Source organism: Phoxinus phoxinus, assembly GCF_949152265.1.
Source record: "Phoxinus phoxinus genome assembly, chromosome: 17".
Lineage (NCBI taxonomy): Eukaryota > Metazoa > Chordata > Actinopteri > Cypriniformes > Leuciscidae > Phoxinus > Phoxinus phoxinus.
In genome coordinates, this window is record NC_136892.1 from 21,499,503 (window position 1) to 21,510,116 (window position 10,614).

At 36.9% G+C, this 10,614-nt stretch overlaps 2 protein-coding genes across 2 annotated transcripts; both read right to left on the reverse strand.

The window, feature by feature from the left end:
* Nucleotides 1–438: 438 nt before the first annotated feature.
* Nucleotides 439–3,521, reverse strand: nkx6.1 (NK6 homeobox 1). Its single transcript, XM_079586552.1, has 3 exons — nucleotides 2,464–3,521; nucleotides 2,134–2,306; nucleotides 439–1,418 (listed from the first exon to the last, which is right to left on the reverse strand). Exons 1-3 carry the CDS (start codon nucleotides 3,002–3,004, stop codon nucleotides 1,173–1,175), a joined length of 960 nt encoding a protein of 319 aa, XP_079442678.1. The 5' UTR covers nucleotides 3,005–3,521; the 3' UTR covers nucleotides 439–1,172.
* Nucleotides 3,522–5,629: 2,108 nt separating this feature from the next.
* rpl17 (ribosomal protein L17) lies at nucleotides 5,630–10,342 on the reverse strand. Its single transcript, XM_079585174.1, has 7 exons — nucleotides 10,272–10,342; nucleotides 9,731–9,780; nucleotides 9,598–9,638; nucleotides 6,979–7,113; nucleotides 6,240–6,338; nucleotides 5,892–6,083; nucleotides 5,630–5,707 (listed from the first exon to the last, which is right to left on the reverse strand). Exons 2-7 carry the CDS (start codon nucleotides 9,768–9,770, stop codon nucleotides 5,660–5,662), a joined length of 555 nt encoding a protein of 184 aa, XP_079441300.1. The 5' UTR covers nucleotides 9,771–9,780; nucleotides 10,272–10,342; the 3' UTR covers nucleotides 5,630–5,659.
* Between the last annotated feature and the right edge of the window lie 272 nt (nucleotides 10,343–10,614).

A 10,614-nucleotide genomic window follows, 5' to 3' on the forward strand; every position in this document is an offset into this window, starting at 1 on the left:
ACTTTCATTTTCCCACCAGTTATGTCCTTTTTTTCATCGACATTTCTCAACGAACGAAAATATATATCGAAAATAGAGTAAATTATTTAAGAGCTCGGAGCAATTTTCTTTAAAACAATTAAATGTGTTCACACAGAGCAATAACAGAACATGTTTATTCAATTACTGAAATGAAACAGATCACTGTGTTGATATTGTCGAATAACGAATAATAATACAAAATATTTATAGGACTATATATAAAATACATTTTAATAAGAGTTACCATGTCAATAACTCACTAAAAGTGAGACAACTTCTTGCAGAAGCGAAGATTCAATAATTAATCAAGAATCGGCCAGCATATTTATTAATGCTTGAAAACTTCGTTGTAGTTTATTCACAAAATATTTATATTCGATTTGATGATAACAGAAAGAAAAAATATCCCATATGTTTAACATTTTATTAAATAAAAGTGCAATACACAACCTGCAAGGCGCATTTTGCAGGATTCAAACACTGTTACAAACTTAAAATATCATAAATTAATCATGAAAAGAAATTAAAGAAACATTCTAACATTGGGAGACGAACACTAGCATTATATTACAAATATATGGTTAGGTGTTTGTTTATATTTACACTTGTCATGGCCTTTTTTGGCTGAGCCTCAATTTAGGCTGTCGCTTATGTCTTTAACCATCAGTGGTAAACTCTGAAAATTATTCTATATCTCCATGGTTGATTATTTTTTTAAGGAGCAAAGGGCTGAGGCAACTTATACCCGACAAAAAAAGAATAATAAAATAACTCAGGGTGATAAGCACCTATACAAATTAATGATATGAAAATGCAAATCACAAAGCCTAAACCAAAAATTAAACTGAGGCGAAGTGAACGAATTCTGCCATGTTTACTATTCAAAATATTTTACACATAAATATTCACAGTAATATAATTCCTATGCGATACAACTCACGCTGTTAATTTACAAAAATGTACCGTTGTCTTTACGTTGAAACGTGTCTATTGCAGACACTGATGCACGTTCAGCTCCACCAATAGTGCATATTCCTCTGATCTGCATCCTTCCTCTCAAACCAGAGCTCAAACTTGGTGAAAAACAGTAGCCTACAGTATTATTTTTGACACTTCTTGATGAATTTGACAACCCATCTCCCGCTTCCGCTTTACGAGCTCTCGTTTTCCGATGTGTGAATAATAAGAGCTGAGTTTGGTTTGTGTTTTTTCAGTAACTGCGTTATTTTTTCATCGTCCGAGTTTGGGTCTAAAGGTTTGTTGTAGTCGTCGTCGTCGTCTTCATTTTCCGAGGCCCCTTTCAGCCTCTCGGTCTCTGAATCTTGTTTTTTCTTCGCCGTGGCCATTTCAGCCGCGTGCCGTTTTCTCCATTTTGTTCTTCGGTTTTGAAACCACACCTTTACAATAATAAAAAAAATAGAGATAAAAACACATTTTAATCCACACAGAAATTATGATTTATCTTCATCAAAAAATCAGCATACCAAATGGGAATTAAAATAGCATGTCGTCCAAAAACATTTTTCAGTGTCAAACTCATTAAACAGATTGTTCCTGCATGAAAAGGCTGATATATTAAAAAAATAACTTAAACAGAGCTCTCTTTAAATAGCCTATCTTTATAACCTCCTAATTTCACTTCAAGTGAATATTCCAATCGGGAAATAAATAGGCTAAGATATTCAATCAAATAGCCTATCAACGGATATAAAATTTGACAAGCTTTCTGAGGTATTAAATTAAATTGTTTTATTGCAATTATTGCAACAACAAAAAAATGCAGTGGTGCACATTGCAATTTTATACAAAATTATTCGTTTTAAGATAACTCCATGACCGAATAACTTTAATATAGCCTATATATAAAAATAATTAAAACGTTGCATTAAAATGTAAATACATTGGAGAAATAAATTGATGTGGACATATGTAGGCTAGCTATATAAAAGTTATGAAATTAACAGACAAGGAAGGTATGATTAAAAACATTTATTAGGCCGGTCCCACATTGAATTCTCTTTTTTTAATAGCTAGACATTGAATTAATGAATAATAAAGTCAGTCAAGTTGTTCCCCTCTCATTCATAAACTAAACTATTAGGACTGTCTTACCTTGACTTGGCTCTCTGTCATTCCTAAAGAGTAGGCCAACCGCGCTCTCTCGGGTCCAGCTAAATATTTCGTTTGCTCGAATGTTTTTTCCAGAGCAAAAATTTGCTGCCCGGAAAACGTTGGTCGAGTGTGTTTCCTTTTTCCATCTTTGTCCAGCAGAACTGAGTTTTGATCTGTAGGAGGGCAAAATAAAATAAACATCAGCTACTGTTATTATTACACCCTATGATTAGCTATGTTTGTGCTTTCAAGTAATATTTTGGACGAGTAGCCAAATCAATCGCTAACAGCCTTTCAAGAAAGTTAATCACGAATGAATCGCGCACTTACGTGGTGAACATGCAAATCTGGCGTCTCTCCAGTGCGGGCTTTGCATGACTCCAGGCCAGAATATCGGGGTTCTGCCTGGCAGGTCTGTCAGTGGTTTCGGATAGCGAGCCACCGCCACGGCACTGGGGCTGAAATACAGCCCTGGAGGCGGCGGGGGACTCAGGCTGCTGAAACGGGGCAGTCCGGACAAGATCCCAGCGGGAGAAGATGCCGCCGCTGCCGCTGCCATTCCGGCGACCATCGACGGGCGACTGAGGATGTCGTTTATTCCGTGAGGGGTGGCGACCGCGCACTGATGCTGTGATCCGAGAGCTGAAAGTACACTGGATGTTTTGATCCCGGGGGACGAGACGGGGATACCACCTGGATTCGGAGAGGTAGCTGTCGGTGAAGTGGAGGATGCTGGTCCAGTGGAAGATAACGGGTAGGCTGGGTAAAGGGGTGTCTTCATTTCGGTCATACTGTGTAAAGCAGCCAAAGGTGGGGTATTGAGTAGGAAAGCGCTCTGGCGAGACCCGTCCATTTGCCCCACCGCTAACATAACCAAGAAACTACAACTTTAACTAAATATTGCGCAAGAAGCAAGACGCTGGAGACCGGAGAAAAACGTGAACACAAACGTAGAATAGCCTACCGAAAAGAAAAACAAAAATAGGCTACCTCACAATCTCAAGCCTTCAGACAAAAAGTAATTTCTCTAAAAAAAATCCCAATCAGATGTACCGAAGCTTCAAACCCATCTCCTCTGGCAAAATCCATTCCCTTCTTTCAGAGCTTGCAAATATGGCATGATAGGCTACAACAGAGAGCCGTCCTTTAAAAGATAGAGTGTTTTGAAATCTATAAATAAAAAGAGAGTCTTTCTGGGTAGTTCACATGAAGATCTGGAAGATAATAAAACATTTTCATCAACCTGCTGTCTTTTGCTGCAAAAAGTCAAAACTTTGAGAGCGTGCCTTGGAAAGTAGAGGGGCTCGGTGGGATGTGATTGGCTGAGCCCGGCAGTGACGTGCTCCGTGTCAGCTGAGTGCCTCTGTCTGAACTGAATTTAGGAGTATGTCCTCATTGGTTCTCATTTGCACATTAAAAGAGCTGCCATCCGACCCACTATTAAATACAAAAAGGGGACAAAATCAATCTAGTCAATTTGAGATCTATTTCTTAAATAAAGGGACATCTGCATGCGTGCCGGTCATGTGAGGCAGTGGGATATCTTATGAGCTTAAAAGTCTCTGTGGATATCCAGCGCTTAAACACTTCGATAAATCACAACACAATCACAGAAGGATGAAGCTTGAATAAACACTATCATTTTACTAAGATACACCGGTGTTTCGCCAGATGAGAAGTTAATCCATGTATCATATTTTTACTCTTTTAATTATTTTTATAACTGTATAATTTATCTCTTTTAATTCCTTTTATAACTGTTTTAATTTTCTTTGCATTTATTTTGTGATGATTTTAATTCCTTTATGTGTGAAGCACTTTGAATTGCCATAGTGTATGTATAAAATGTGCTTTATAAATAAACTTGCCTACTACAACTTTGAGCTCCACCCGGCTACATGCATTTCCCACCTTCTCATTAAAAACCTTCTGCCACTTTTTTTCCAAATTGATATTGGAGGTGTTATTATTGGCAAATATTACTGGATTATTTGGTTTCTTCTGAATAAATTAAGCGCCAACTGAATACATGTGAAATATTAGAAACTCACAGCTGCGGTCTTAAGGTTCTGTAGCCTACATCTCTCTATGCATATAAGCCACATACTGTATTAATCTAACAAAATATCAGTAGTCCATTAAAGATAAAGAGGCTGACTTGTTACAGAAAATTATTAAAATAGCCTAAGTTATGCAAAACAAACAAAGGGAAACAATTGTTTAGTGTCATGATGTATCCTTTTCTCTGCTATCCTACTCCATCTAAGGTTTATAACCTAATGTAAACTGCAGTTGCAGCATCTAGTGGTCAAAGAGTGAAACAGCATATACTGGGATGTGGCAACTAACGCAACTCTTGTTGCATGAAAAATTACCTGATTCATGATTACTGTCGTATATTGGCATGTTGCATAAAATCCATCTACACAAATGAGGTTCATTGATTTACAATGTTACAAATAAAACGGAGTTGCAAATATTTATATACTAACGCATATTAGTAGCCTACTATTAAATTATGCATATTTTTGAGGAATAATCAACTCAGAAATAACAAAAATCCCAAGAATTCACACGGTTTAAAACTAACTATATATATACTAAATTCCTTTGCAATACCTCCATATATAGCCTACATAACCTAAGTCCCTCAAGAGAAAAGCTCTTGCCAGCTTTATTTTGTTCACATGGAGATTTGCGGTGCTGCAGCGCCCTCTAGTGTTCAACATAAACCTAGCATTATGTCCTCGGATATTTAAGTGAATGGAGGTTTTGTCATAAATTGTATCATTATAAATGAGGCAAGACTCATTTTAATCCAACTATAAATACTTAACCAATATATTTTATATAAAATACATCTTTATAAATGAGGCAAGACTCATTTTAATCCAACTATAAATACTTAGCCAATATGTTTTATATAAATAAAATACATCTATCTGCATATTCTGGTTGTATACAGCTGACTGCATAATTTGTCAACATCTGATTAGACAAGTATTTAAATGATTACAAATATAAAATCAAACTATAAGGATGTTAACCATCTAGTTAAACCCCATCAAGGTTTCATATCAGACTGTTCCTTCAACAACCAAGCCAATCACATTCACCACAGAACATCTTTTTGACAAAGGACACTCAAAAGACCTTGATTCACAAGATAAAGTACACAAATCAATACACACTGTGAAGAATTATTTAAATTGAATGAAGTCTGTTTAATGCACCGTTTATTACACAATAGTAAATAGATTCACTAAATTAAAATTTTGGTGCTTATTGTTAAATTAAACAATATTCAAAAATTATAGTGTTCTGCCTGTCAAATAACCCATGTTTTGCTTAGTACTGACATCTGTTTGGCACTAGAGGACCATTTGAGCAGTTTGACACTGCTTAGACAAATTTCCCCCCCTTTTAAGATGACATGAGCATCATGCCTAAAGTAAAATAAAAAGCTGAATATACAAGAAAAGGAGCAGAGTCAATGTGTAGTACGAACGTCGGACTTTATTTACATTTACTCCCGAGCCATAAGCTTCTGCTTCTTCAGTTTCTTCTGAGAAATCTGCAAAGAGAAAACAAATATTAGTTAATGTGCATTCAACAACAAGAAACTTCACTACTCCATTTAATGCACAATGGCTGCTCAGAGAAGTACATTCTTTTCATCATTAATCCAAAGGTGTCCTAAGTGGTCATCATTACAGCCAAGTGAACACTTTACTTCAGAAAAACATTAACAATCATACCTTTTTCTTCTGAGACACCTCCTCCTCTGGTTTGGGAACGATCTGCTCCTTCTCAGTGAGAATCATTTCGATGTGGCATGGGGAGCTCATGTAGGGGTTGATGCGTCCATGGGCACGGTAAGTACGCCTACGCATCTTTGGGGCCTTGTTCACCTGGATGTGCTCAATCACCAGAGAGTCCACATCCAAACCCTACAAGATCACAATGTGGGATGAAATAAAGCCAACACTTAACAGTGGTAAAGCAGCATTCATGCAAGCCAAATTACAGTCAAACTGAAGCTACAATGCTGCCTAATTCTAAGTAGAATTGAAAATATATTAGTGTGATTGTTCAAAAGGTCCTACCTTGAGCTCAGCGTTGCTTTCTGCATTCTTCAGCATGTGGAGCAGGAACTCTGCGCTTTTCTTGGGCCAACGTCCCTGAGTCCAGTTATGCTGCTTGGCCTAAAAAATGGAAAACAACGACAACACCTGTAAGCTTAAACATTATCTTAGACTGAAACACACTGGGCTGTTTGAACACAACAATACTGTTCTAAAGTTTGGGGTCAGTAAGATTTACAAAGAAATTCAGACTTATTCAGCAAGGAAGTATTACATTTGTGAAAGTGAACAGTGACCATACTAAGTGACAGTAAAGTCTTAAAAAAATAATATTTCTGAAAAGCATTTTTTTTTTACTTTCTATTTTAAAAAAAAGAATAGTTTCCACAAATTTATCAGCACAACCATTTTTAACACTAAATGTATGAGCATGATTTCTGATTAATGCTGGAAATGTAGCTTTGACATCACAGAAATAAAATTATAAGTTTATATACATTGAAATGTTATTTTTAAGTTGTAATATTTCACAATATTGCCATTTGACTAAAATGCAACCTGCATAAAAAAAAGCAACCTGAAGCATAAGATTTTCAAACACTTTTACAGAACCCAAACTTTTGAACGTTATTGTACATGTTGCTCAGAATAAGTAGAATTTTCATAGTGAACTCCAAAGGTGTCCTAAGATGGTCATCACTGCAACAATGGATGGAATAGTTTTGAAAGGCAGCTTTAAATGAATGGGACAAAACTTCACCTGAGCACAACGGCCAACACCACCATTGTAACGCCGGAAAGGAACGCACTGGTGCTTCACCATCACATCCTTCAGGTACTTGTTAGCCTTGCGTATGTGCATGCCTTTGATGGCCTGGGCGGTCTCACGGGTGTTCTGAGGGGGGAACAGCAAGACATCGATTAATAAAAGTCCACTTCAAGTAAATCAGCACTCACAAACTACAGATGTGGCTACTCAGAATATACTTAATTCCTTTCATGATTAATAAAAAGGTGTCCTAAGTAGTCATCATCGCAGCCACAGTGCATTTGCTATTCTATTCAGGAATGGAGTGCAACTGACAAGCACTGACTAGCAGTGTTGGGTATAGTTACTTTGGAAACTAGTTAATTAGGTTACAACGTTACCATCAATTAAAAGTAATCAGTTACGTTACTGCGTTATCTATTCATAAAAGTAACGCGTTAGAGTACTCATGCGTTACCAAAAATGAAAAGCCGTTTGCAGCGCCTCACACATGCTGCAGCTTGATTGACAGATACGGCCCCCTTTAAATGCACCTAGAAGTCGTGACTCCTGGCAATGAATAACGTCAGTCATCCGACTAAATTAACACTGCAGGATAACAATAACAGGAAAGACAGTCATCAATAGGCTATTCCACATAGCGTTTTATTTATTTATTATCACAGAACATATTAATCAAAATTCACACCTTCCCAGCCCGGGTAGTAGAGATGCGCGGATGGGCTATTATTTCAATAAAAAAATCAATAATTATAATGGAGATATTATTTCAGTATAGAAATGCAGACATCCCAAGTCTATCGGAAGTTCCGGGAGTCTCCCGCATATTGATAGCGGCTCACTGATTAAATCTAGTTAAATCTAGTTAGTTAAAATCTCCCGGAATCTAGAGCGAGCTCGCCCGCGAGACCGAGACTGTGCTCCAAACCGCGCAGCGCGTGCATGGCAGAGCGGGAGAGAGAGCAAGAGACCGCGCGCGTGCCTCGTGAAGCGCATGTAAACGAGACTCCCGAGGCTGAAAAGCCTCTCCACGGGTTCGCTGGAGGGTGGTGGGGTATTGAAGCGCAGAAACACTGTCTTGATCCTGGGGAATTTTTTTTATTCGGGATTTTCCTTTCCTTAAATTAACGGATTACTTTTTTAAAAAAATAACGAAGTTACTGATTACTTAACGCACAAAACTAACGCGTTAAGTTACACATTTCACGAAAAAGGTAATTAGAGTACTCTAACGCGTTACTTTATAACGCGTTACCCACAACACTGCTGACTAGTAAGAATCCCATTCATTTTTTTTGTACGAGTGCCAAGATTTGATAGGTCATTCTGACCTTGCATTTAAATTATTACACCATTATTGATCATGAAGTAGCTATTTGCATTAAAGGATTAGTTCACTTTTAAAGTGAAAATTCTGTCATCATATACTCACCCTTAAGTTGTTTCAAACCTGTATGAATTTCTTTCCTCTGCTGAACACAAAGGAAGATATTTAGAAGAATGTCGGTAACCAGACAGTTTTTGGTTCCCAATGACTGCCATAGTATATTTTTTTCCTACTATGGCAGTCATTGGGAACCAAAAACTGTCTGGTTACCGACATTCTTCTAAATATCTTCCTTTGTGTTCAGCAGAGGAAAGAAATTCATACAGGTTTGAAACAACTTAAGGGTGAGTATATGATGACAGAATTTTCATTTTAAAAGTGAACTAATCCTTTAATAGAAAGCACCAATATCACAAAGGAAACTAAAGTTGCACCAAAAAGATATCAAGCACTGGCTGCATCTGAAATCACACATTTCACACCTATATGGTAGCCAAAAAAAAAAAAAAAACAGCATGTGAAAATAGTATATCCAAATTCACATTACTGTGACTCCGAGTAACAGTCAATGTTACTTGGGCGGTGTCCGAAACGACATACTCCTGAGTAGGTATTATTTTGAATAAGTAATTACTTCACCACTAAAAAAGTATGTTCTATAGTATGATTGTGTGGTATAATGTAATCTGGACGGACTACATTCGCCATGCTGTTATCATGCAAGCTACCAGCATCCGTTGGGTCACTTCACTGCCATTCATAAATACTCTCCTGTGGCATTAATGGGATAGTAAACTGTCAATCATATGCACACTTCAGGATCTTGGCAAAAGTAGATCCTGGAACTGTCTACCTACTTTTTTTATAAGTACTATGAATTTGGACATACTTTTTACACCTAATATATAGTTTGGAAAGCATGCAATTTCAGATGCAGCCATTGCCTCCATTAAACATTTTTGATTTTGCATTTAACTTAAAATATAAATTTTTATAAATGCCAAATTAACCAACATGTGTACCCACATAGTCATTTAAACTCATGCAATTAAAAAAATATTTACACTTCAATACAAAGTTATTAATCAATGAATCTTGTTACAAGCAAAAATTCTCATTCCTATGGAGATGTGAATGGTGGAAATGCTCTGTATATTGCTAAAGAATATGGTGATCACTGTAGCATTTATCAATACAGCCTGTGAGCAGTACTTTAAGTTGGTCCACACACAGACCATGAATGTCAGTGTCTTGAATCACTCTTGATTGTGACAAAGTCTTACCTTGAAGTGAACACGAAGGTTTGAGCCCCTCGACTTGCATGCTGTTGAATACAAAAAACAATTAGCAACGTTAACCCCATGTTCAATATTGCACAGCCATTCGGCTAAAAAGTAACTTTAGCTATCAACTCACACTTAGTCGGGTTCTCTGGGTCGAGTGAGTAGCGGACCATTTTCAGAGATCTACGGAGAGAACGAATCACACCAGATGGTTAGAACAGGCGGAAACCAGATACCAAACTCGACAAACACAACTGTTAATGACAGTCCACATAAATAAAACGCACGGATGCTAGCACAAATAGTAGGGGCACCGCATGATACATAACTGTTACATCGAATCATACGCAGAAATTGCTATGTCTGGCTACAATTAATTATCTAATAAGTTTACAATCCAATTATAGTTTTCATTCGTAAGCTCTAAAGCACATGTAGCTAATTCATGTAAAGACTGTTCGAGACTAGAAAATGGCAGAACACGGGCGAACATCCATTCCATAACAAAACATAATATGATTTCATCTTCGGCGACAAGTCATATTCTCTGATAATGCTAAATACAATATAAGTTAAAAAGTCGATGTGATATTTGAACACAAAAGTAATTGATGGTGTTGATATAAAGGGATTATTTTGAACATCGCTGCAGTGGGGTTCGTATGGGCACTTACGTTCTCAGGCCGCAGAAGGGAAGAGGAAGTGAAAGGCATTCTGGGAGAACAAATCCGTTTTTGCTTCTTCGTGGAACGTCGGCTGCAGCAACGAGCGCTTTGATAAAGCGGTAGCGCCACACAGTGGCTTAAATTAAGAAACAATAATAAATAATACATTTTCAACCCAAAAAAAAGTATACCAAAATAATAATAATATATATAGCCTATATATAGATATATAATTTTTAATTTATAAAAATATTAACAATTTATAAATAATTGGTATTAATCAAAACAAACATTACAATTAGGCTACAATTCAAAATTTCAACTGCTAGGGGGAGGTATGAGCAATATTCGG

Bases quoted from the DNA above. Each gene is read 5' to 3' on its own strand.
- nkx6.1 (XM_079586552.1), bottom strand. From the start codon at position 3,004: ATGTTAGCGGTGGGGCAAATGGACGGGTCTCGCCAGAGCGCTTTCCTA. The intron at 2,307-2,463 runs GTAAGTGCGCGA...GCCCTCCTACAG, and splicing joins CAGATTTGCATGTTCACCAC to ATCAAAACTCAGTTCTGCTG. The intron at 1,419-2,133 runs GTAAGACAGTCC...ATTATTGTAAAG, and splicing joins TGACAGAGAGCCAAGTCAAG to GTGTGGTTTCAAAACCGAAG.
- rpl17 (XM_079585174.1), bottom strand. From the start codon at position 9,770: ATGGTCCGCTACTCACTCGACCCAGAGAACCCGACTAAGT. The intron at 6,339-6,978 runs GTGAAGTTTTGT...TCCATTTTTTAG, and splicing joins GTGTTGGCCGTTGTGCTCAG to GCCAAGCAGCATAACTGGAC. The intron at 5,708-5,891 runs GTATGATTGTTA...TTCTCTTTGCAG, and splicing joins AGGTGTCTCAGAAGAAAAAG to ATTTCTCAGAAGAAACTGAA.